We start from the raw sequence: 27,519 nt of genomic DNA on the forward strand, positions 1-27,519 counted from the left end.
TTCTTCAGAAAGAAAGAGAATACAGAACTGCTCTCTAGCTCCTCAGGGGGGTGATAGTTGGCCCTGGGGTACAAGCCCAGAGGAGCTGATGGGTAAAGGCACAACCTCCTGCAGCATGAGGATGTGGGGTGCTTGATACAAGCCTGCTTTGTAGGGGGCTCAACCTGCTTTGGCACAGCTGAGGGAGTTCAGTGTACCCTCCACTAGTTTGGCTTCTGTGAGGTTTTATGTGAGATTTTCTTTGCTTCACGTACCCTCATCCTCAGCCTCTTTTTGAACTGGCACTTCCCTGCTGTTTTCCTGGACTGTTTGCATCTGACAGCCCAGCGGGCTGCAGTAAAAGCAGGGCAGGATAAAGGAAAAAAAAAAACCCTCTATAAAGTGGGTGGAAAACTGCTGAGCACTGTACAGGAAACCTAGACAGTGAACTGGAATCATAAACCAGTGTGGGCAGCATGTACAGCCAAGATGCCTCACTCCTGGGAGTACAGGCTGGACTGGCCAGTCCGTAGGTGTGTCGCAGTCCTTAGGAGTTCCTGGGCTCAGCGTCCTGTGCCTCTTGGTCCAAAGCAGATGTCTTCAATTCTGCAGTTTGGAATATCTGAGTAGGGCATGCGGAGATGAAAAAACTTCTGACAAAAAGAGATGTTTTCTCTAGCGGAGATACAGTTTCTTCCTACCTTAGGCACATTTTGTGTGTGCATAGACAGTTTTCCAATGTTTTTCTTTAGAAAATTGAATTTAAAGGTAAAACGGGCAATTCATTTATATAATAGAAATATGGGTCTGTTTCTAGAAATATAAATCCATTTCCTTTTCTGGGAAGAAAAAGGAAGCAAACTTGTTCCTTTTGGTGTGAGTTTAACAGAATTGATGATTAATGCTGCTAATACTTGCCCTGTGTTGCCATGGGAACTCCCCTTAGCTGTCTCACTACTGTTAAAGTATAAGTCTGCTCTTCAGGGTGCTTGTGGGATGAAATAACAGTGGACCTGTACTCAGACCCCCCAAGGCAGCAGTGGTATGAACTAATTGCTGAAAATAAGTTTGGTGTATGCAGTACTGCAGATGTATGAAAGAAACGAACAAAAACAAACCTTGCTAAACTCTGTTTCTAAATAACTCTCCACCCCCAAAGAAAATAGGCAATTTTCTCTTTATTTCCTTAGAGGCCAGCGTAGAGGAGGAAAATATAATTTTCAACCAGGTTTTTGTATGATGTGCCAAAGCTTTAGGATTTAATGTTTGTACCACGCTGTACCAGTGCATTTAGGACCTTGGGTTAGCCTTTTTTACAAACTATTGAAGAGATACTATAAATCTCCTAAATCCAGGTTTGATTCTTTTAGTTGGCACAGGAGGTAATACATCACTGTGCTGAAAAAAATAAAAACCTTGGCCTTTCTTCTACTGATCTAGGTCACAATTGCAGGCAGCAATTTATCCTGGTGGATAAAAGAAAATGTGAACTGAAATGAATGCATTTTGTTGTTTCTTGCCTGTTGAGTTCCATCTGTAACCCTTCTTGAGCTAGCATCCTAATGTAAAATCCTAGTTTTCTTTAGTAGCAACACTTTACAGAAAATGGCAACAAGATAATAAATGTCAACTGAACTTGAACCGTCCTTTCAAATCTGTGTAGATTAGCTGTTCAGGTGCTCTGTTGTTTCTTGCAGAATGGAAACTGGAGAACTTGAAGAGGCTTGATGTCAATCAGGTATCAAACACACCTCATTTAATAGTTCATAAGTTTTCCCCTTAAATTATGAGTTTTGTGTGATTTAAAGTAATTCACTTGAGTGAATGATCACACTAATGTACCATTTCCCTAGAAACAAGAACCACAATAACACATGAGGATAAGTTTAAATTGCTTGTTGACACGTGACAGCTGCACACACAACTTCTCATGAAGATGCATTATTGCACCATTTATTTAAGTGATCCCACACGGCTGTAGAGTGCCATACAATATACCAGGTCCCCCAGGCTGCTGTCATGAAATTGAAACCATTTCTTGCTATAGTAGTAAACTGTGGGTTTTTTTCATCTGTGATTGTGGCCCAAATATTTTGCAATTTGGACAATTAGTACTGTCAAGGAAGAAAAGAATGTGAAGAACTATTTCTTTGATCCTTAATCAGTCAAGCTTTTTTAAACTGTAGTGCTTCATCATCCTACATAAATCAATATATGAATAACAGACTCCAAACCTACTCAAACAAGGGAAATAATCTCCTGCTAGAAGGTTCAAATTTGGAACGTTCTGGATCAACTGCTTTCAGCAAAGCCCTGGTACAAAACTACAAAAAAAGATTAGTTTTCCTCTCAAGGTTGGTAGGAGTTATGGCAATGTTGTTTTGAGACTGTAAAGAAGAGTCTTGAGTATTACTTTGTCCTGGATAATGGAGTTCCCAAAGACAGAGCTTTTGTCCTGTAGTACACGTGGGACTATGGGTAAAAATAGCAAATCAGACTTCTAATTATCATCACACTCCAAGTGTATTGTTCCCCACAAATAATGGTTTGGAGTCTGCCCAGTAGATCTGAGGCTGGAGCAGTGCCAATGGTTTCAGTGTAGTTTTTTCAGATTTATGCTGGAGAAACAAAGAATTTTGGTGTGTAGTTTTCAATTAAAGGAAAATATAACCTGGTAAGAGGCAGTGTTTATTATCACCAATAGAAGGAAATGATAACTTATTTTATGAGATGCCTTGGTGTAGATTGAAGGGCCTTTCTGAGGCCTGACTGGGCATTAAAAAACTGCAGAAACTCCCTCTGAAGGAAAGAAGGTGAGTAATCTGCGCTGTGGAAGCATGGGATAAGGAATGTTGTGAAAAGCAGTATATCCAGTATACTGCTTAAAACCGTAAATATGAAATTCGTTCTTTTGGTCATATAAATAGTCATAAAAGGTGGTATGCCTCTCTGAGGTGCTGAATTCCTGCAAATAAATACTGGGGTGGTTATATTTGCTTTTTAAATGAAATGTATTGTTTCAAGCTTGTTCAGCAGCAGAGCTTCACATTTTGAATCTAATCATGCCATGACTACTAGAAAGTAAAAAACCAAAAAAGTATAAAGGAGAGTTGTATGTATAACTCGGCAATATTGCATAATTATCTTTTGCATATGCAGATATGTGAAAATTAAGCTGAATTTATTATTTCTAGAGGCTGAAGCTATGTTAAAATGGGAATGCTTTTGTTTGCATAGGCTGATATAGCACCACTGATGGCTTCCCTTATCGGTGTGCCTTTCCCCCTGAACTCAGTGGTAAGAAGTACAAATGTTTTTCTATGTTATAAAAATCTTTTTACCATGAAGGAAGAGGTTTTGGGGACAAGACTTGAGGTGTGTGAGGAGAAGGATTACAGATTTGTGTAAGTGCTATAGGGTGTGAAGACTGCTTGTAGTTTTAATGTTATGTGTGTATCTTTAGTTTAGAGCAGAAATTTAAATTTTTTAATGTATTGTATAGGGCTTTTAATTGGAGAGGCAGCTGGTCCTTTTGTAATCTGCAACTTTATACTCTTGAGCTGTATAAAAGTTTTTTGTTGCTTCGTTTTTAGGGCTGGTAAAAATGCAACATGGTTTGAATAACACATGATTTTGATCATGAAAGCTAAGCCTGTAAACAAGCCAGTTCCTGCAATTTAATGTTCAATTATTTTTTGATTAAACTAGTGTACTTTCTTCAGATGTTATCTTGTGCCTCTAATTTCGTGAACAGTGAGATGGCTTTTTCTTTTAATTTCTCTCATGTATTATTACATAGTCCAAAAGTTGCCTTATAAATACCAAATTGACAATTAGCATTTCATTAGTGTGCTGTCACACTGCAAGTTTCACATATAAAAACACCTGTTTACAGCATATTTTTGAAATATTTCTTCTGGAGACTTTGTCCCAGGGGCTGTCCCCCTGTCCTGCACTCATTTCTGGTTATGTGAGGAAGGCTGCCCTACACAGGGTGGCATGGGAACTGCTCCCTTTCCTACCACAAGTACTGGATTGAGTCAGGCCCAGGTGAGGCTTTGGGTGGAAGACTTTTAGGGGTATCAAAAATGGCTTCTGATTAGAGGTTGAGTTTATATTATTGTATAGTATATAGTTTAATAACAACTTCTGTTACTTATGTTTTTTGCGTTCCTGTAGAAGCTGAGATATTACAAACAATCCCTGTGATGTTGCAAAGCTGTGTGAGAAGAGTATTTTCAAAGGAGTTACATGAGTTACTTCAGCAGTAATTTGAAGTGTTCTTACTGCTTATTTGGCCAGCAATTAAGTTAAGGGAAATTTCTGTTATTTCATTTAATTTTTTTTTACTTATTATGTGTATTTTTCTTCCTCAGGGAACTCTACCTCTGGAGTATCTGAACACTAGTGCTCTTTTCAAAGCAGAGAGCATGTTTACCAATGCTGTTCAGATTCTTGAGCAATTTAAGGTACTAAACATATGGTAAAAAAGCCCAGCTTGTTTGAATAATAGTTGTTGCTGTATGTAAAATAATTGTATGACTTACTCTATACATAGTGTGCCAAGTTGAAAGGATTAAAATCAAATGCACATTCATTTGATTGAATAGCTGTGAGACTTATCTGAGACAGCTTGAAATACTTTAATAAAGAAGTTTGGTTGGTTTTTTCTAAGGAAAATGAATAACTTTTTTCTTGCTTCTTAACAAAAATGGTGATGTTTATTGGTGTTAATCTAAACCTACTTGCAGTATGTAGGTAGAATGCTGGTACCAGAGAAGGGAAATAATGCCTTTGCAATGGGGGCTGGGAGACAAGGCCTTAAATCAGGGTCAGTACTCAAACAGATCAGAAAGGTAAAAGGCTCCTGTGCATTAAAGAAATTAAATTAGTGGCCTAATTAACTTTTAGCTAATGCTGTTATATCTGTTGTTTTGCTTTGCAAGTGTTCATCTCTGGCTCCTATGTCTTGATTCATTTAATATTGGATATTACATTATGAGAACACATGAGTGGTCCAAATAAAAAAGGTTCTGTTTCACTAAGCAGTGGAGTGAGAAACTGTCCAAAATCCCAGTTTTGGCAAGTCATAGAAATACTCTGAGGGAAATCCATCCTCCAAAGGTGGAAGCTGAGACACAGAAGAACTGTTATCCTGTCTGGAAATTCCTGTCATGACAGTGAAACAATGAACTAGCATGAGATGACCTGCATGAGATTAGCACCTTCAGCATCTTCTGTCCCTTTTTAAATGCCAGGTTCACAAAGGTGTGGATACCAGAGTGGCAGTGTCAGCAGCAGAATCACTTTCAAAAATATGGTGGAGAGCTGGCATGTTAACAGGGGAAATAACTGGTGGGGTTGGATGTGAAGTTTGAAGCATGCTGATATCACCTCTGCAGTTGGAAGACCTCTGCTTTAAGAATTAAGGATGACTCAGATATTTTTCAGTTAAATTGGCATCTTGGAGATTATTTTAAAAACTAAATAGTCCTGCTTGTCCTTTCCTTTGAGCTTACTTTTGTTCTCTTGTTCTGTAGTGCTGGGTTATTGTTGTTGGCTTTTTTTAGCATTGTATTGGAATGATCCTGTCTGCATTTCCTTTGAATTTCCTTTTTCTCTGCTGAAGCAGAAGTAGACCAGCTTAGACATGCCAAGTGGATTTTTACTTTTCCTGCAATGGGCTGACCTGATCACAGTTTGTGCTCCCTGGAGATGATGTTGCCTTGGATGGATAGGATGAAATGTGTGGGTTGCTACTTCCAGCTGTCAGGTTTTACAAGGAGTGTGCTTAGGAAGTTCCTGAATGTACATTATGCCAACAGTCAGACTTGAGTCAGGCAGCTGCAGGAGGTCTTAAAGATGTTTTGGAGAATCTTGGACAAAGCAGCTCTGATGGCATCAAAACCTTCTATTTTTGTCCATATGCAGGTGAATTGATTTACAGCATTGCTTTGGCAGTTTGCTGCAGTGTACTGGTGCCTGTCTGGCATAAATGGTGCTGGTTTCCTTGAGGGTGTTGTCACTGAAGCCTGGTAACACCTCTAGCCATGTCTTCCTTTTATCCTGCAAACTGTAGAAGGCCTTCTGGGAGAAGCAGAGACTGGACCATTGTTCATTTTATTTACTTTAGAGCAGGTCTGAGTTTCCAGGAGCTCAGAGCAGTTGTGCATACTGGAGTGTAACACTCAGTTTCATGGAAGCATACTGACAGTGTGATTTCATTCCTTTTCCAAAGTCTTAGAAATTTTCTGTGATCTTTTGTAGTTTAATTCCTGATACAATTTTTAGTCCTGTTGCCACTTGCATGTAATGATTTAATGCTCTTTTATGCAGGTTAAGATGAGTCAGAAAAAGGAAACTACATTGTCAATTCTGTTCACACCATTCAAGTAAGTGTAAAACTATGTATATTTTACCTGATTTTTTTGTCTTACCACTTGCTTTGGTATTTCAGTGAGCTGCAACAACACATTCAGTCTCTTAAGTTTTTTTTAGGTGGTAGTGTTTATCTGACTATGAAATGTTGCACTAGAACTCTATGCAATTAATTTCTTCTTCTCACCAGAACTTTAGGATAGATTTATTTTTTTAATCTCTTCTTTACATTTTATTTTCCATCAAGGGTTATTTGTCTAAGCTATTTTTGACACTATAGCTATTGAGATTGCACTAATTTTTTTCTTGCTATACTTTGGGAGAAACAAGTCCCTATAGGGTCAGGAAGTGCAATCTGTTAATCTATATATATATATATATCTAAAAGTTGAACTAAGAATTGTTTGTTCTGTGATTTAAATGCTAATGAAGAATAAATAAAATGCATTGTATCCAGAAAAGAACTCACAATGTTTAGCATTTGTGTTGCCTAGTCTTAGTGTTTCCAGGGCTGTTGAAGGAGTCTTTGTAGTGATTTGTGTATCTGGGAACTCTGCTCTAGTGTATCGAACAGTTACTGCTCCCCTCACCCTTCTGTCTTATCTAATTAAAGCTTCTTTTTCCTTTTCCTTTCTTCTGTAAAGGTTTTTAAAAGCTTTGCCATGGGTGCATGCGATAGTGTTCAGTTCTGCTCGCAGTTTGTGGAGTGCTCCAAAAATGCCTTGTCACCAAGAGCAGCTGTTTTCCTTTGGGAAATAGAGCAATGTTAATTAAGATCTTTAAATCATAGCAGCAGTAAAACGTACTTGAGTTGCTTCCTGTGAAGTATGTTTATTGTTAAAGATGATTGCTCCCTGTCTGAACAGACAATTGCTCTGTTATTTTATACCTCTAGCTCCTTCAAAGGGAAAGGTTCAAGACAGTCCGTGAGACAAAAGTCAAGTTAATCTTGGGCACATAATGAATCCTTTAGAACAAATTCTGAATAACAATGACGGCTGCATTATCAAAGAGTTTACTGATCTGTGTGAAATAAAATGCCCATATGGAAAGGATGGACAGTTCTCTTTGATAAATGACTATTGGTTTGATTTCTCAGCTCTTTCAATTTTAGCTTTCCTTGAGAAATAAGACTGAGTCTATACAATAGAATGTGCTTTTCTTAATGCTATATTTATCTTTAAAGGATCTAAGTATTACCAGTTGCTTTATGGATTGCTGTCTTTCCTTTTTTATGATATGTTGGATTGTTTTAGGTGGAAATGCAGAGACATTTATCACTTTGAAAATGCAACTAAAACTTGGTATAAACATATTGTTACTTTGGTAGGGTCCACTGCAAAAATAAATTTATTTTCTTTAGATACTCTACAAGTTTTTCTGAATTAAAATTTGGATTAATAGTTGTTCCAGTAAATGTTTTTATTTGAGACTAAAATAATTCCTTGGATGTGTGAATGTCATGGATGGAGTGATGCACCTCGCTCACTCAGAGAAGAGTGATAACTGTTTCACAATGTTGGATGGTAAATGCGACAGTGGTTAGCAAGATTTAGTGACAAGGTACACTTGATTATTTACTGCTTAGAGGATGGGTCAGAAAAAGCTGTCATGGAGATTTTCCTGTTGAGTTGTGAGATGCAGAGAAGACCCCCTTACATTCTAACCTCCTTCTCAGAGGGAGTTTAGATGCAGCTAGATCCAGAATTAGTTCCAGACTTGGTAAGTGGTTTGTATCTAAAGGATTATATGTGTGCAAACACAACTTTGTGTTAGTTAGCTAAGATTCTGAGTTTGGCATGCTGTTACTTGCCAAGGGTCTGTTTGGCAAGGCATCTGTCAGCCTTGAGGAGCAGCCAGTGGGGGTGGGGGAGGCAGGAATCCACTACCACAGTGAAATGCCTTACAGGAATGTTGTCAGGGGTGAAGAGTTTCTTTGTTGCTTCAAGATGATGCTGTTTATTCATGCTAGGAAAACAGAAAAAGACTCAACATAGATGGTCACACACTAATGTAAATACTCACCCACAGTGTGCTGGGAGTAGTTTGGCCACATTCTGATTAGTTTTCACAACTCTCCTTGACTTTCAAAACTTGGCTCATGTCTGGGAAGCTACCAAGGGGTCTTGTCCAACCTCTTACCTCTTACTAATAGTTGGGATGAAGTGGTTGAACACAAACTTATTTTTAAACAGATGAGTAACTTCCTAGTGGTCCAGCTTGCAGGAACTAAGGAAGACTGAAGGTAGTTTTAGGCATGACCTGTCTATAGATCCATCCCCTCTTTCACATGCAGATGACTGAATGTGTGTGTGGTGAACACAAGCCTGAACTTCTGCTGCAGGTACATGATCTGCTGCATTAGTATAAGGCAAACCACATCAAATAATCACACAAATTATGCTTGAATCTGAATGAGATACAGAGGGAAAGGCATACATCCCCTTGTGCACACTGTCTTTGCTGAGACACTTTTTTGGTGGTAGATAAAAGGGTGTAGAAGGGTGTGGTTACTTTTTCAGGAGAAGTTAAAAATGCTAAGGTGGGGACACCTACCTCCTGTCCAGAGCAAGAGAAGTTCTGTTGTGCTGTGCTATGTTTCAGAGTCATTGGTAACTCTATGGAGGCTGTGGTTCTGCAGAGCTATATGCTATTGGGAGTTGTCAGCCCAGGTTTAATATCAGGTTTGACCCCTGATCTGTATTAACCTGTGGTTGGCCTTACCTGCTCCTGCAGCTGAGCACAGTTCTGTGCCGTGTTTCTGCTCTACTGTCCTTTCATTCAGACACAAATAACTTCTTCCACCTCTGTTCATTTTCAGTTGCTGTACAAAGGAATTAAACTCGTTTTTAATCCTTCTGGTGCCTGAAATATGTAATTTGAAGCTCCAAAAGTATATGCTCCAACATATAGTGCTTTTTTCCTTCATAGTTTATTGGAGGTTAGTGAAGAGTAATTCATGTCTGAAGTGCTTTGGAATCATGAAGTTATGTAGAAAATTTTAAGTATTTTGTTTTTGAGTATTATAGATTTTGTGTTATTTCAGCAACTTGGTGACCTGAAAATGACCAAAGATATCTCTAGGAACTGAATTTCTTAAATTATTTAAAGATGTAGTTGAATAAAGTATAATAGAAATGTGATATGAGCTCCAGAAGAAATCTGAGTTTAGAATTTCAGATTGAGACATTCTGGTTTTAGAGGTGCAATTACTAATGAATGTATAGTTTTCAGAGTAGGGGAGAGGGGAGGATATATTCACAAACAATGTGTTCTGTAGAAATTGCAACTTAACAGAAACTTAACCTGGACTGAATTTTTTCAGTCAGAAATAGCATTAAAATGTTTGTTTTGACATTCTGAGGGAAAAATCTTGTTTTCCAGTTTGATTTTCAGGTATTTTATTACTGAGTAGAAAACTGTTCATGACCTTCAGCTGCAATGACTAAGAAACTAGTGTTTGAGTTGTATGTTGAATATATTGCACCAAAAGCATTAAGCTAGTATACACACGTATATTTATGGATAAAATAAGCCTATTTTGAAAGTGTTGGCAACAGAGGAAGAATATTGAATTGATACAAAGCTTCTGATTTCCACAGGGACTGTCGTCCCTAGCAGAAGTGTGACTGGCCCAGTGGACAGGAAATTCAGGAGGCCAGTCGATATGTGCCCCTTCCTACTTGGATCTAAATTGCATCTCTGTCTGAAATCCATCTGTCAGGTGTATAATGATGAGAAGGAGGATGGAGCTGATCATTGTGTTATGTGATAGAAACTTCAATAGTGTGTACTTGACCAGACTTGAGGTGGGTTAGAGTTTGGATAGCTCTATCTATTGATAAGGATGTGTCTGGCTGCTAGTAATGCCATTTTTGCTTTATCGAAGTGCCTTCATCAAGGAATAAATCTGGGTAAAAGTGTATCTTGAGGCTACTTATGAAACTGTTGAGAATACATTTCAGAAACTCATCTCCAAGTGTTTGATTCTGCAAGGCAAGGTGCAGTATCCCTTGCTGAGTCTGAATACTTACCTGCAGTTGTAGTTGGATATATGAAAGAAGGTACTATCTGAAATTTGTTTCCTTTCCATTTCCCTACCTTTTTTTCCCAACTACAAAAGATGTATTTTCAAAAACCATTTGCTTAGCAAAATCAGAGGCTTTTCTCAGAATTCTGAAAAGAAAATCACAATGCTTTGACCTTTATGTGTAAGAAAAGGAGGTGCCAAGATACCAGATGCTTTGAAGGAAGTGAGAGGACAAATCTGAGGACTGCTGACAGAGGAAAACTGATGTCCAGGATAGTGAACTATCTTAGCTTTCTGACCATTTGATGTACCTTAGGGCAACTGCCAAGCTGGCACAGCTCTAAGACCAGTGTGCCAAGGGGCCAGATGCTACTGTTGCAAAATCATTCCTAAAGTTGGCATCTGTGGCCTGTGGAAGTAATCCTACAAGAAGTATCAGAAGGACAGGGTGTGTGGTGAGTAAATGGTGCATCAGTGTTGCCCTAAAATCTGTGTAACCAATTAGTGCAATTTTATTGTCCCAACAGGTACTAGAAATTTAAGATAATAAATTACACAAAAGCACAGGAGTCCCTTTGCATAGTCCTGGTGTATCCAGTGCTTTCAGGGATGGCTTCCAGCTGGTCAGGTTCTGGTCCCTCACAGTAAGATGGCCAGAGCAGTAGTGTAAGGATCACCATCTTCAGAAAAAAATCCAAGGGATGAACAGCTAAAGTATAATCACTGCTTTCTTACCAATAGCTGTGCTTTTTTATTGAATGTCTTGGAGTTTTTATCGATAATGGTTGGGTTTTTTTATCAGAAAATAGAAACTTGACTTTAAATAAGATACTTGAGCTATCTTCTCAGATATGAAAAATCCTGTACCACCTTATGCTGCATTTTTAAAGTAACCTAATTGTCTGAATTCTACATATTAATCATACCAAATAATTACTTTTGTGTGCATAATCAAGTTATAACTTGCATATTTATGTAGACAGTCGCTGCATTTTTAATGTGGAGTGTACATTTATTAAATAAAAATGTATTTCTCACCGTACAAAAATGTAACTCTTCCTTTACTCTATCCTCTAGTATGAATTAAGATATAACTCCCTTAAACATTTGTATGGATTTGGTGCAAGGAAGTATCAATCATGCAGAGGCTGAGTTTTTTCACATAATTGCCCATTATGTATTTTGTCAGTGCTAGAAAAGAAAATGGAGTGTAGAGTGTCTTTGAAGATTACAGAAACTTCAAAAAACTGCCATGTGCACAAATACCTCTCTTTTCTTCCTTTCTCTGATGACTGGAGATACAGTACTAGATTGTTCCCTCTGTCTGATGGCCTTTCAAAACTTAAATAATAGATATTCCCACAAAATTGACATTTGGATCAAAGTGAAGCAAGTGATTTCTTTTCTACCATTGAGCAAGGCAGGGTTCCTTAAGATGTCAGTACATCCTTTGAAACATACTATTCTTGTTTTGTTTAAATAAATTACTTTTATTGAAATAACTGGTAATATGTGAGGTATTTGTGATACATGTGATAATGCTTTCAAGCGCAAACATTAGGCATTAAATGCCAAGAGGAAAGGGTGAAAATATTGCAGTAGGGAAGGATAGTTTAATAGTGATTATTCTCCCTGCATGTTTGTTGGAATGCTTTGTGTCTTCAGAGGACTTTTTATTTAGCAGAAGCACTGTGATTTATCTGCAGAGATTTCAGCCCCTTCATCCTGTGGTCAAGAATGAAGGACCAGCAGCTTCTATCAATTCCAAGTGAACCCTGGAAAGGCAGCCAGCCTTTTCCCTTTTCCTGTCTCCATTTAGTCCCCTTTGTGTTATCAGGTGTGAATCTAGGCATAAGGCAGCTGCTGGGACTGCTGGTACAAGCTGGCCAGTGTGGGCACCTTTAGCCTGCTGGTGGCAGGAGCCAGACTGGCAGCCCTCTCCCCTCCACCCTTGGCTTTAAGGACATGTGTATATTCATCAAAAGATAGAACTGCAGTGCTGTAGAGACAAAGTGCTCAAATGAAAATAATGGCTTTGTATTAATTTTTACAAAAAGCCCTCCTGTTTAAATAGTAAAGGTATTATCTCTTCAAGGAGAAGTCAGTGCCTGTTCTTTGGCAAAAATATCAGCTTCTCTGTCACTGAATGGGCCATGTCTGAAGCGCACTGCTGCTCAGGGAAGATGCAATCCTCTTAGAAGGCAGACATCCTGCTGGTCTTGAGTTTCAGCAGTGGACTTGGGAGCTTTTAGTTTGTACATGAAAAGCTAACTGGCAGCAGCTTCTGCGCAGGAGGACTGGATGTAATTGGATTTACTATCAAGTAGGAAGTAGGTAAGGTCTTTAGAAGGAGCTAAAAGGCTGGTATATGAGAAAAAATATTACAAGATTAATGTATATTTCTCTATTTCCGTGTACTATAAATCCTTTTGGCCTTTTCATGGAACTTGTGAGGCTTTGTGCAATGAGGGTTAGGGAGTATTTCCAGCAGGTGGGAGGAGGGGATGAACAGAGAATGCTCTGCTCTGGGGCGTGAGGTGAGGGGCAGAGTACAGGGCTCTTTCTGAATCCCAGTAGAAAGGCCCAATAACAAATAGCTTAATAAAATAGCTGTTCTAATAATAGGAAATGAACAGAAGAAAACAGATAGCAAGTAAATTGTACATCCCTTCAGGTGCTGGGCACCCTATTTGTGGAGCGTGGAATCAGTTTTCTGATGGTGCCACACAGATGCTGGCTGTGGAGGCGTTCCCTTGTTTTGGTTATTCAAGCTGCTATGTGATTTTCTATCAAGAAGTCAACCCTGGTGATAATTTCTACTGTCAGACAGAAAGGAGGTTCACATGAGAACTTCTTGCACCTCTTACTTACATGTGGACAGGCTGGCAGTGTAATCCCTGTTACGGAGTGGGAATTGCCTGCAGGCTCCTCTGCTCCTACCAGCTGACTGGGTCTGTCCCTTGGCCAAGGTATTTGGGCACCACAGGCCTGGGTCTGCATGGGGTATGTGGATCACTGACTCCTTGATGTGCAATGGTTTCCTAGTTAGGATCAGTATGGTTGGTCTCCCAGACATGTTTTGGTGGCCATGGGGCCCTGCTAGTAGGTACTTGCCCAGCACAGCACAAGCTGCCTCCTCTGGATGCAGCTGCTTCAAAAATGGTCAGTAGGGTTTAGGATGGGCATGTAGGATTGTGGAGCAGAAGAGGATCTGTGGGATAACACTGCATAGCCACTACACTGCAGATACCTAGCTCCAGCTCATTGTCATAAATCATACATAAGTCATTGGCATAAATCATCATGTATCTTGCAGAGGTGAGGGCTCACTCGCAGCATTGGCAGGGTATTGTTAGGTATGGTCAGCACATATCCCTCCCCTGTAGTACTAAAATAGAAGGGACTTTAAAAATGGTGTCTTTCTTTTATTCAAGGATCTTCCACCTTCCCTGAAAAGCAGTTTCCCTTTCCAAGGCTGCAGCATCATGTCCTGCAATGGCTTTCTGGACAAACCCCCTGCCCCTGGAAGATCCCTACATCCAGCTTCTCAGTTCTGCTTTAAGGGGACCAGGGGGACAGTTTCAGAGTGTGGTCTCCTCCCTTTTGGTCTCTGCTTCTCTGAAGCTCTTGCCATAGTAGTTTACATGCAAAATATGCCATGTGCAGCCCAGTTACCTTAATTGCTTCTCTGTTCAGTGAATTGGCAGCTGGCAGTTCAGTTGTCAGCTCCTTTTTCTCTCATCTTTGTTATCTAAGGGATTTACATAAATATCCTAAGGCGCTATGCTGTTGAATATGCTACATCAGGGATTCTGATTTGTGAATATTAAAGGCTATTTTAATTCCTGAGACTTGACAGTCCAGGGTTAGAGCATTAGCAGTCAGACCATTTCCTGCAGCTTCACTGATGTCCTGCTGTCCTCCTCTGCATGTTTGTGAATCTGATGAATACAAAAGCATAGATGTACTGACAGGCTTCTGCAATGTGTCAGTAAATATACTTTTTGCTACCTTTGGCCTGTGGAAGTGTGTATGTCCTTCTTTCATTTCATTATGCTTTAAAGAACAAAAACCTCAGAAGTTAAAAACCACAGCCTCTTATTGACTTTCTTAATCCTTTTCTTTCTTTTGGAGTGCCAGCAGTGCTTTTAAATGCTTCTTAAAAGAAAAAGGCTGAGTTGCAAAGATAACTTACTACAACCCTACAACTAGTCTACCTGACTAAAAATTTAACACAGTGGTCAGAAAATCCAGATATACAAAAACCCACTTGAAATTTAGACCCTCCAAAACTGAAAGTCCTGGCAATGGAACAGCAGGAACAAAGGCATTAGATTAGGTTGGGAATGGGAATATTGTGGGTTCTGGTCTTTATGAAGCTGTAATAAAGCCTTTCGTGTAGGTTTATGTAGAGTACATTTTCTTTTAAAAAGCATAACTTTAGTATACTAAAACTATGGCTGTAATTTTAAAAATCTGTAATCAACATGCATCTTCTAATTATGAAAATGATGTTTTTTAGGACTTGCCTCTTTTAGCAGCTTACCTGAAAATATTTTAGTGAACAAGTAAAATTAAGGCCATCTAAACAGATTAAGGATCATGACTTACCCATCAAATTGTTTAATCTTTGAAGCTTCACTCTTTGATCAAAACTAAAATGTATGCAAAGGATTGTCTCTTTAACTGATGCTATGTGCTTTCAGTCTGTCTTTGGCAGATACTATAAAACAGTTCTTTTTTTTTTCTGAAAAGGCACATCTAAAGAACTGGAATTAAATGCATTTTGAAAATGGGAAAAAATTGGCTTCTGGCCATTAAAATTCATGTAAATAGGTAATTTGGTGAGGTCCATAGAATTGTAATAGCTTTCTTTTTCCTGATCATTGCCCAGGTAACATCATGTACTCTGTATTGCACAGCAAGTTCAACAGAAAGGAAATATCATGGTTCCAGACTTTGATTTTTGAAATATTTACTTGGTCAATTTTTTTCACATTTTGTTAAATGAACTCAACTTTGCATCACTTGCCATTCAATGTCTTTGTGATTGTTCTCTGGGGATGATGAAATGGGAAGGTTTTCTTTTATGCATTTTATTCTGCTGCTACAAGACTGTGCACCGTACTTTGAAAAGTAAACAGGAAGGAAGAAACAGGACAATGACAAAGTTTGGTTCGTTTGTGATTGCACTGTCACCAAAAATAAGTCTGTGCACTCATGGGTTGCTAACTGGAGTGAATTTGTTGTAGAACAGAAATAAGTGTGCAATCATGTTTCTGCCACATTAATAGTGTTGAATGCAGAAAGATTTGTGTCTGTACTCTCCCATTACCCACCTGATGCTTTCTCAGGTACTGTCCTGTTGTGCACTGGGAATGTTTGAAGGCAGCTCTCATGGGAGATTGCATTTTTGAAGCCTGTTGTTGCATTGGCTCAGTTGCTTTTGAATAGCAGCCCTGCAAAAGCATCAGGCCAGTCTTACATCTGCATTTTCAAGATGGCATTTTGCCAGCAGTGGATCAAATTATTGCTTTGTGGATCAAAGCCATAACAGTGGGTCCTGTAAGTACTATTTCAGCTGCTTGCAGAACTGCTGGAGTGGAAGCCATCTCCAGTATGGCCCTCTCACAGAGGTGTGTGGCAACAGAGTTTGAACATACTCAGCTGATGTGTTGCTGGCAATTTTCTCCCATGAGGAGAGAGCAGAGAGGCACCCTGGCACCTGCCCCCCACAGTGTCTGGATGGCAGAGGCCGTGGATGCTCTGCAGGGTGGGTGGTGCCCATAGAGATGGGCAACTTTATCCTGGCTGATTTGTTTCAGGTTGCAAGTTACTCAGGTACCAGGGATCTTCTTTCTGGAGAAGAGGACAAGAAGCTATAATTATTCAGCATTTTGGGTAGATGTTGCTGGAGTTGTTTGGACAGTGTCAGTCTGATGGCTCTTCTACTGCTAACAATTCTGGAGTTAGAAATTTCATAGCAAAGCATGTGAGAAGCTCTGCTTTATGTGGCGTTCAAAAGAAGGTCACCTACACAAAGTTCTATCATGCTATATTTAAATGGCCTTACTCCATCATGGGGTTGTCACAGGGGTCTAGGGATGTGTGTCCATATGCTTTAGCTTTTTAGTTTTGCATCAACAGGAGGAGCAGGTGCTTTCCTCCCCATCTCCCAAATAGCCAGTATGAAAAAGATAGAAGACTGCTGAACAGCTACTTCTGATTTGCTGCTGGATAAGGGTCATAGAAATGTGATCACTGTCTTTTGCAAATCTTGCCATTCTCAAAGAGTTGTAGCATGGTACAGTATTTTCTTTTTTTTCTGATGGAGAGAGTGAAAAGGCAGTGATAAAAGGGTGTAGATATGCATGAGCTGACATAGTCAGGTGCATGGGGTTTGTGAGTGTGTATAGGTAAGCAGCTGAAATGAATTTGTTTTCATCTGACATTGAGCAAGGCAAAGATCTCAGTCTTTCTCTTGTACATTTCATCTACAGGTCTGTGGTGCTTCCTTGACTTTCATTATTAAATCTGCAGCATTATAAGTGTTCAACTGATACAGCCACGAAGGGGTTACTTGTTATAGCAGAATTCTGGAAAATTTACTGTGCAATAAAATTACCATAAATCTTTACCCAAATAACCAGGCATAATAAAATTAACAAACTAGCAGTGGTGGATACAGATGTATTTGCAAAGCATCTCCTTCTGTTCTCAGAGTTTTTAATCTCCTAATTTGTCTGCAGCATGCTGCCTATGCCATTGGGGATGGTAATTTCTGTAGTGTGATGATAAACAAGACTCATTGGCCTAAGAGAGATCCCTTTGACATTGCTATGGTGAATGTACTTCATCACAGTCTTGTTGTGAATTGCCGTCAAATAGCTTAGCTTATATGAAGCATGAATGATGTGCTGGAAAGATTAATTTTGTCAGGTATACCTATGACAAGGGTAACTAACATCTCAGAAGGGAGAGTTTACAAGCACTTGCATGATTAGCCCAATCATCTTGTTTCATAATTAATTATGTTTATTCATGGATGAAGCTGTGATTTCTCTGTGGAACCAGAAAGTTAATTTCTGATAGCCATAACGAAAAATAAAAGTACTCTTCCAGGACCACCATAATTTTCTGTGGAGAATGTAACCTTAAGTCTTTGGAATCCTGATGATATTGTGAATGCATGCGTGTTTATAATCTGTGTGATCGAGTTCTTGTTTTTTTCTTTTGAGTTGAACCTCTGAGTACTACCCTTTACAGTGCATGTGTTTTGCAATACTTTTAAGAAAAGGAGGACAGAGTTGAATCCACTGACTGAATTCTCTTTGTGTGGGCCTCTTAATGGGACAGGTATTTTGGTGTTATGGAAGAAGACCACAGGTTCTACAAAGCAAGACTATTCATCTTGAATTTATTAGAATTGGATTTTGATGGTGGATAGCTGGCAAGAGCATATACACATACAACCTAGTTTTCCTTCTAGAATTGAGAATATTTCTAATAATTATCAGTAAATTCACTTCATTGCTATTAATATTAATTGCATGAATGTGTGTATTAAGTGACCTTGAGAATACATTGACATTTGCTAGTGCCTCTGGGATGCTGTATAGTAAAACACAGGGAAAAACTCTGGTCAGTTTATTATTTCCTAACACTGTCTTCTGTTGGATCCCTTTAAAATAGTTTAAGTTAAAATCAAGTGGTGCTACAAACAGTTCAATTTTAACCTCTCAGATTTAAATTTTCCGTGTGGTTTTGGTTTTTGGTAAGTCTTGTAGATTTTTTAGAACCACCATTTCTGAAGTCCATGGGTTTTTTCATAGGCATTCTGCTGTCCCTAGATTTCTTTTAAATCTCTCATCTACTTTGTTAGCTTCAGGAAGTGAATCAGTGTCCTCAATGGATGATAAATTGCTTATGGTGAACTATGCCCATTCTTGAATTGAGGGATCATCAGCATATTTGGTAACCTTTTTGGACTGGTATAAAATACAAAAATTCTTTAATCACTTCTTTGCTTTTTTGTTTAATACAGAGATAAAAAATATCTTAAGATAATGATAATTCCTTGCATTTTCACAGTAATATGTGAATAGTCCTTAGTTTCTGGTGAAATTCATAAATTTTACAGAAACAATTGTTAGACAATTGTAAATTCAACCTCTTGAAAATTATATATATGGAAGTAAGGTAATATGTGTGTTACGATGCTAGCTATTGAAAATTAACAGTGCACCTGCCAATGGTAACCCAGTTTGACAAAATAATTGCTTTCAGTGTTTGACTTAGTCAAAATTTTACTGTTTGAAAACCTCGTTTATTCTGTTACACCATCCATGTACAGAGATCTTAAGTGCTGTCCTCTAAGAAGGAATAGGTGAAGACTGTTGTTCATTAATAATATAATGATTCAGTGAGAATAAAAAGATAATAAGTGGGTTATAGCTAAACTACTAAAGATATGAAGTAAAATAGGATTTTGGCTTGGAAGAAATTTGCATTGAATTTGACAAGGATAGAATTCGTGGAAAACAGTATGTGTAAAACAATAAAAATGAGACAGGGAATGTAGGAACATCTTGAATGTTTTAAGTCCTAAATAAAACTTCTGAATATGTATTCCAGAGTCTTTTAAAAATCCTTACCTAAAAGCTAAGATATCTTTTCTTTTTTCCTCTTCCTATTTTTTTTCTTCCTCCTATTTTTATTCTCTCCTACTTTTCCTCCTCCTATTATTACACATGGTGAAACTCCCATCTTGAGTGGATGTTTTGCTCCCTTTCCCCTACCAAACAACTTTGCAAAATCTGAAAGCCACAGATTTCCTTGAGGCAAGGCTTGGGGTCTGGTTTGCCTCCTTTAAGAATTGTTTCTAATTGTAGCCCTCAGCCTGTGGAGGTGTAAGGTTGGCTTCCATAGACACATATCATGAAGGTGCAGAAGCAACCAACATTCACTTTGCTATTTTTCAAGTCTGGTTTCTAAAATCCTCTGTTTTCCCCTCAAAGTTAAGGTGATCAATCTCTTACCGTGACCTTGTGATTATCTTTTTCTCCCTTTTTCCTTTTCTATGGGATCTCTTTCTTCCTACTTGTTTATACATACCACCCTTCAATTCTTTTCTAGATTGAAAAGAGATAAACATTTTCTTAATACAGGTACTACTCTTGTCAAAAGTAAGATTAGTTGCTGTTCCAATTATTCAGAAATTATTCAGGAAGATTCCTGCATGATACTGCTGTGCTCTGAACTTAATAAAATAGCATCAAAATATACCAGGATGTTACTACTAATAAAAATTCAGGTTGTTCAGGCACAGAATACTTGCAATATATTTCATGGCTCAAAGGATGTTGTGTATGTATTGCTGATGTATCTATTAAGTGCTGTATCAGCCTATAGACTGGCTTGTAGGCAAAAGTGATTCATGGCTGTTTGGGAGCTACAGGAATGAGCATTTCCATGGAGCAGCTGCATGAAATCAAGACCTGCCCCCGTGGTTCAGCTGAGTGACTGCATGGGCAGCTGCTGCTGATTGAAATGGTGGGAGTGACCTGATTTGGCACTCCCTGAAACATGAGGTGGATGGTTGTGAATGAGGCATGTAAAGGAGGTGAAGAGAGGCAGGCATCTGTGCATGCATGCAACTGGGCCATCTTGTGCCATGGATGCAGAGAGCTGGTGCTGTGCCACTGCCGTGTTGTGGAAGGTGTGAGGGAAAGCTGCTGTATGAATTCCCTGGCTGTCAGAGGGCTGGCCCATGGTGGTTTGTCTGTGGTGCCAAGAGCGACAGGGACTGTGTTGTGGCTTATAACTTATCCAGGGTAAGCCTGGGGTTCTCAGGTCTGTCTGTCCCTAAATGTGGAAAGAAAATGGTACAGCAGAAACAGCTCCTTCTCCCTTCATTTGGTGGAGTTTGGTTGACTGGCTTGTTTGTCTTGGTTGCTGCTTTCTGTAAGGGAAGAATGGTAGCAGTTGTTTAGGTTGTTGATCAGATTCATTAAAATCAAAGAGTTTTTTATCACTGACCTCAGTGTAGCCAGGTAACTCTGTTATCCCCTGCTGTGGGGGCTCAGCTAGTATTTCCTTGAGTAACAGGAGACACAGCCATACTTTTCAAAGAGAAGATTCTTGGGAATCATCTACTGTTAACTTGGAACGTGAGCAAATCACTCATTACTGTCTTATCAACTGCTTACAGCCACATTCAAATCAATTACATTGCTTAATTTTTTTTATGTGCCATGCTTCCTGGCCGAAGCAATGGTCAGTAACAATGCACAAGGGAGATAGTTCTCAGCAGTATTAGATGGGATCAGCTACATAACAGAAATGTCTATTAATGCAGCAATTTTGAGATAAGTTAAAAAGCAGCTGTGTTGACACATGTGAGGATGAATGCAGAGGAATAGATTAGTCTCAATTACCTAATTGCTTCTAATGAAGTTCAGAAGATTTTGGTGTTATTACAGAATAATTATTTTAATTGCAAAGTTAATTTTTTCTGCTCATGAAGAGGAGAAATGTTAATATCTCTTTATATTGTTGTACAGACCACTTTCTGCTTCTGAACAGATCAACTTTTTAAAAAAAATAAGACTATATATTGAGCAGCAGAAGTACGATGAAGCGGTAAGTCTGTTTTTGTTCTATGTAAATATTTTTTTTCTTTAAATTAAAATTATCTGAGAAATAAAACTTTTTTCATCCTTATCATACACATTTCATTAACTCAAAACCCCACTGTAAGTCTTCAAAATTTTACAATTTGATAGCAATTTTAATGCATAATACTGACTTGCTGTATTTTTTCTCATACTTCTTAAACTGTTACTATTTCATAGAATATTTCAAATTTCATTGAAATATTACATATTTCAAGTGTGTGTTTTTATTTTCCACACTAGAAAAGGGTAATTTGAGAGATAAACTGAGGAATGTAGTTCATGTTTGTACTACTTAGACAGCTAGTTGCATGAAACAAGTGTGGTATCTTGCTCCATCATAGATCCTGCTTTACCTGATCCTTTTTTTTTCTACCTGAACCAGCCGTGCTTGGTTTTACTTTCACATTTCAGTGTGTCAGACTGGGAGCCATACATGGAATTATGCTTCTCAGTTCCAGTATTACTTTCCTAAGAATTTGCCAACACTCACTGTGTGGTGGGGTACTTGATGGGTGCAGTTCACCAATGCTTGTATTGTGATGTTCACAGAAAGAATTTGTTGAGCTAAATCATACTAAGAAGTCTTTCATTTTAACAGATGTTGTTTGGTCATTGACTTCTATGTTTAAAAGTATGAAAATATTGAATATGTAAGATTATATTTTACCTGCCAGGCACAAGGAAGACTTCCTTTATGTGTTAGGGTTCAGTTCTTTTTTCCTAATATGATTCTTAGGGTAATAAATTACTATTTTATGCACAGGACAGCTAAATCTATTTTATACCTTTTTACTTGCTTGGTTGTAAATTGGAAACTGTTCAACTTAAATAAATTGATCTATTTTGCTGTGGGAGAAGGTTTTCTTTTTGGTTTCTTAATACTTCTACTTAGCTGTCACATTTACTGATAGGAGACATTTTATGCATTTCAGGAGTAGAACTTGTGATTTTGTATTGTTGCTTATATGAAGTTCACTCTTGATCACTCACACATCAGACATGTGCCTGTGCCTTGGTTATCCTCAGCATCCTCTATTGCAATGTAGAAGGGTTCTTCAATTCCCAGAACCTGGGGTATGGATGATTGTTTGCCTCAACCTTGCAAATATGCCCTCAGAATTGTACAGAATATGTGTCTTTTGGGATGAGTTTGCCCACTGGCAGACTTGTGATCTCTTCAGTAGATGCTGTACCTTTTTCTGTGTTTTTTGTTGTTGTTGAATCCCAACTGGGTACCTGCACATAGAAAAAAACTTCATTGTGTATGTTCATCTTGTTACTGTACTCTTCCAAATTGCATGGATGAGCTTCCCATCTTTGGGTGAATCACAGCACACCCAAATGGCACGGTGGGAAAACCCATGGGCTTTATCGTTGTGTCTCCCCAGTGGAGGTATTTAGTGAGGGACCTGTGATTAGACTGGGTCCAACCCTTCTTGTTTCCAAATGATTTTTGAAATTGTCCTGAGAGCTACAAGCAGCTGTTCTGTAAATGCATCCGGGACTCCAGTTTAGTCTCTGAATTCACTGCTGGTGCTAGCAGTATCAGGTACTACTGAAGTGGAGGACATCAAAACCCAGGCAGGGAATACTTCAGGCTGTGGAGAGTGGCCATGTTTCAGCTGCATCCATAATCCTCCTCCTGTGTAAATGTGCCTTCAGAAGCACATGACTGGTGTTTAAGGGGGTAACTTACGCTGGAATATGTACAGTCAAATGCTTGTGGGAAAACCCAATGACATGCTTGGTAGCAGGTGATGTTGAAGGTGTGCTGTCTGTGTGGCATTCACCTTCTAACCACTGTCGTGGCCAGGGAGGATGGTGAAGGAGCCAGGTGATGGTTGATTTGATATCCAGCAGGAGTCCCAAGCAGTGTGCACTCCAGCAGTTGGTGCTGGCCAAAACACTACCTGAGCATGGAGAGGACATGTGTGCCAGGAGTGGTTGAGCTGCTGGAGCTCCAGTAGCTGTCAGTTAGGTTGATTTGTGGAATGGGGAGCCCACACTCTTCTAATGGGTACTTAAATGTTTTGTCTGCCTCCAGGTATCCCTGTGCAAAACCCTGATTAACCTTGCTTTGGAAGGCTTGTCTTACTACCACACGTATGATAGATTGTTCCTGGGTCTGAGCATTGCAGTGAGCTTTGTGGGCTGGACAACTTACGTGATTTTGGTCATTATCAAGGCCCATACCAATTTGACCAAGACTATCCCAGCTAATAAAAAGGTAGGTTGGAAGCATTCAATTATTTTTTCCTATCAGTTTTCAGTATTACATGCATGATAAGTGACTGTGTGCAGGATAAATTAAATACCTTATACTTCTTTTGACTTAATGTGGAAACTGGCAAGCTGTTGAGTTTTCCAGCTGCTGTAAGCCTGTGTGGTGTTACTGTTAAGTCCATTGATTAGCATCAGTATTCCTAAGATGTGTAAGTCTGAGTGTGCTTCTTCAGTTTTTCTTCCTACAGTTGTCCATTTGAGATGCTAATGCAAGTGTGAGAAAACAGAGTGATTTAAAACTATTAAAAAGCTATTAACTATTAAAACTATCTTTAACCAGGTTAAGTTTTCCCAGGTTTAATTAACCAGGTTTAATTTTCAGTATTAACAGCACTCTGTTGTAATAATAATTGTTTGGAGGAATACAGATTTCAGGCTCCCAGTTTCATTGAGGTTTCTTCACTGTAAGGACAAAAAAAAAACCCAGCATGTAAATAATTTTATTTCTGCCTTCTTTGGTAATTTTACATCTGTTCTCAGCAACTGTGCAGTCCAATCATGGCGTTTTTAAAATGTATAGCCTGTTTTGATAGAAGGTGAGCTGTGATTTCACAGAACAGTGTGCTCTCTTGCTCTTTGTGATTTGCAAGTATGCAGAAGACATTAAAGATGAAGGAAGCTCTTTTTGACTAGATTATTGTGGTTTGATTTTTTACGAAGTATAAAATCCTAAGAATTTATTTTCAGTCATTCATCAAGAAAAGAGAGACCTCAAAAAGGTGAATAGGCAAAAAGCTAGCATTTCACTAGAGAAGGGTTAAAGCATTTGTGGGGAGGGGAAATTCTCCCAAACTGCAAGAATTTGTTTCAGAATAAAAGGAATTGATTCATTTTGTAATGTAGGTGAGAATGAGAACTCACTTAACATCTTTACTGCCTTCAATATATTACTCTGAGAAAATTCCTATCATGCTATCCTGAGGTTTTTACTACTGGCTGAAATGAGATAGTCTTGACCTTTAGTGAAAATACTCAAACAAAATTAAAATGGAAAATATTCATAAGTGCTGTACTGCATGATTTAGTTGTTCTTTCATCAAATAACTGGGAGGAAATAATCCAGAATGCATGTGATATTAGATACAAACAAAATAATTACAATAAGTAGGCTGAATATCAGGCATCTTAATAACTACATTAAGGAAAAATTTGCATTCTTAGTTGACATAGATTTTAATTTCGTATATTACTTGTTGAAGACAAATTTTATGCTAGTGACACTGGCAGAAAAAAAAGTTTGATATCTTAGTTCTTCATCTATAGAATTTATCTTCAGTTTTCATAAGCGGCCCTTTTCTGTAGGAACCTTTTTTAGTGTTCCTAAATACTTAGAGAATCACAATATGAGGCTAATGCTTCACATAGGGAAGTTATTTGTTTTATAGCTTACATTGGAGCACCTTAAAGAAATCTGCTGAGAGACTAATCTACCACTGACAAATAGTCTCCTGCAAAGCACGCCTTTATAAAATCAAGAAGCCTCTGAGTAATGAAACTGCAAATCCTGTATATATCATCTTTAAAAGTTTTGGCTTCTTATGTTGCGTATGAAAAAACACCTTTTTTTTTTTCTTTTGGTGTAGAATGTTGTTTTACCTAGCAAGAAATGTAACCTTTAAATTTATTTTAAATAGTCACAGAATTGCAAATCTCATTTCCACTTTCAATGCATGACTGACTATATTGGACTCTATAGTATTTGTGTCGCTATATGGAATAAAATGTTGATTGTGTTTGTTTACTCATTCAGTGATAAATTATACTATGTGCGTATCATATATATGCGTATTCATTCTGTCTATATGTCAGCAAATGTAAAATTTAAAACTAATAAAGCAAAATTGCCCTAGGTCAGCTTTCTATATGACATATCTTTTCTTAGGCTAATGGGATATCTTAGCAAAAGTTCTATTTTAAAAATAATTTAGAACTTGCATTTGCTGTCATTTTAGATCAAGGCAGTTGTACATCAGTTCTAGGGAGGGGGAGCCAGAAAAGATGTTAATCCCTCTAGGTGAACTGTGAGCTGATTGTCTCTTCTTTTCAGCATATTTAACATAGTTGTGTATCTGTCTACCTAACACTTTCAAAAAATTAGCATTTGTGCAGAAGAAAACAGTGTCTGTCATTACCTACACGAAAGCTGCCTTTGCTATGTCAAGTTGTAATACATACAGATAAAGTTGTTTATTTAAAACTTGTACATAACCTTCCCTTACCAGTAATTCTTCTGATATTTGAATGTCCGTGAATAAGGAAGAATAGTTCAATGACCAGATAAAAGGCAGATGCAGACTGCTTAATGCTTCTCTTTGTACAAACAAGGGATTTCTGCTGATGATTAAGGACTGACCTGCCTATCTGAGATAACCCATTTAAAATTTTCCTTCTCTCTTTGATGTTTCTCCTTAAGAGTGTTCTCAGTCTGAGGATGTGTTTCTTTGAGTACATAATGTTCCAATCTTGTATCTCTTTTTTTCTAAGAAAAGCCCAAAGCAGTACCTGTAGGTTAAGATGAAATACCAGGAGTTGTAGCTATAGGGCTTGTAGGCCTGTGCAACACTAGTCCTCTGTTGTATTTTGAAGTGGTGGGTTCTTTGAGGAAGGAAGATTTTCCTGTGGAAGGTTGGTCACAAGCCTCCTTTTGTAGCTGTCCCTAGATCCTGAATAGTAGTGGGGTTTTTTCTGGTAGGAGTTAATGCTTAATATTTTAATTTAATTAGTTCTCTTATAAATGTCTCAAGCAGGAGGAGGAAATGTGCTGATGGAATTTGCATTAAATGCTTTGACTGTAAGGCTATGAACTTGAGCTCGATGGGTTATATTCCAAGTCTGTTTCTAGAATCTAAATTTGAGATTTCTTTTTCCCAAACCCCTTAGCATCTCTGGCTTCAGATGGATTACAAGTATCCATTGAACATAAATGACATTGCATATATTGGGCTTCCAGATTGTACAAGGATGTCTTTCCCATGCAGATTTTTCTGCAGGACCTTATAAAGAGACACATTTAGAATTAGATCTTCAAATCCTACTGTTGTTTTTTTTAATCTGGCTGACAGCTTTGTCTAGAGTTGTGTAGGGACACATGGCAGCTTGTGTGGCTGTGTTAAAATAGCATTTGTTTTACTGTGCAACTAACAAATGGAAAATAGAGTGTAATTTAAAACATTTTATTGCTGTTTAAAGAATGTTTGTCCAAACGTTTGTATTTCAGAAATCTACTGTTCTCTTCTATGGTTTTGCCTCTGCTGGAATGATAATAACTTTCTTCCTGTTGATTCAAACATGTCCTTGGACATACTATATATACTGTCTCTTGCCAGTGGCAGTATGGTATGCAGTTGTGAAAGAGTAAGTAAAGAATGCAATTTATTACTACTGTTTTGTAAGACCAAGTCTGGACTTCCTTTTTGTAGAGAATTTAATTTTTTTCCCATAAATTTGGGAGAAAACTTCGTTAAGTGTTTCCTGAGACATTCCAAAGGACTCTGGTTTATATTTCAGTTGACATAATGAGTAGTGTCCAAACTGACTGATACAGTTGCCAATTCTAGAAGATATCTTTTCTATTAGCAAAAATAAATTTAGCTATTTCCATGAAAACATAAAATCTTTGCAAATACCTGTAGCACCTGATTTATTTTGCAAAATGATCCTGCAAAGTGTCAAGTCTGTGGAACACCAGCTACTTTTGGAGAACTAGCATGTGCCAGTCATGCTGAAGAATGTGCTCCCATATTGAAATATGTTTGTTTGTCTTGTTTGGGTCTCCTTCTACTCCAGGCCCAGAAATGCTTGTTATCTTCTGAATCCTTTTACTTTCTTGATCGACTGGCAATTTGTAGATACCAACTCAGTATTATTCAGAGAAAATGAGACCAACTGCAGTTAGATAATGAGCTGTCTCATAAAACATAGGAAAAACTAACAAGGAAGGTTTTTCTTCTCTCTAAAGCGTCTGAATGTTTCATCAGTTATGACAGACATTAAACACAACATAACCAAAAATATTCATATACTCAGAGTCAATTTGGGTAGTGAATAATCTGAAGCTTGTCCAAACATTGGCGGAGATGTGCCAAATATGGGAAGAAAAAAGCTGGAGAATTTTATTATAGATTTTCTATGAAGTAAAACTGGGCAGAAGGAGCACCTAGCCATCAACCACAA

The 27,519-nt window shown here is 38.2% G+C and overlaps 1 protein-coding gene across 3 annotated transcripts in view; it reads left to right on the plus strand.

Moving 5' to 3' along the window:
* PIGN (phosphatidylinositol glycan anchor biosynthesis class N) overlaps positions 1-27,519 on the plus strand; it is a 99,337-nt gene that overhangs the window by 37,776 nt on the left and 34,042 nt on the right. For all 3 annotated transcript variants that reach the window (XM_038127080.1, XM_038127081.1, XM_038127082.1), the window contains 7 exons: positions 1,677-1,717; positions 3,217-3,276; positions 4,356-4,448; positions 6,316-6,371; positions 20,950-21,028; positions 23,108-23,290; positions 26,564-26,700. In XM_038127080.1, the coding sequence (XP_037983008.1) occupies positions 1,677-1,717; positions 3,217-3,276; positions 4,356-4,448; positions 6,316-6,371; positions 20,950-21,028; positions 23,108-23,290; positions 26,564-26,700 (649 nt within the window). The remainder of the gene's footprint in view (positions 1-1,676; positions 1,718-3,216; positions 3,277-4,355; positions 4,449-6,315; positions 6,372-20,949; positions 21,029-23,107; positions 23,291-26,563; positions 26,701-27,519) is intronic.

Source organism: Motacilla alba, chromosome 2 (genome assembly GCF_015832195.1).
Source record: "Motacilla alba alba isolate MOTALB_02 chromosome 2, Motacilla_alba_V1.0_pri, whole genome shotgun sequence".
NCBI classification, from domain to species: Eukaryota; Metazoa; Chordata; class Aves; order Passeriformes; family Motacillidae; genus Motacilla; species Motacilla alba.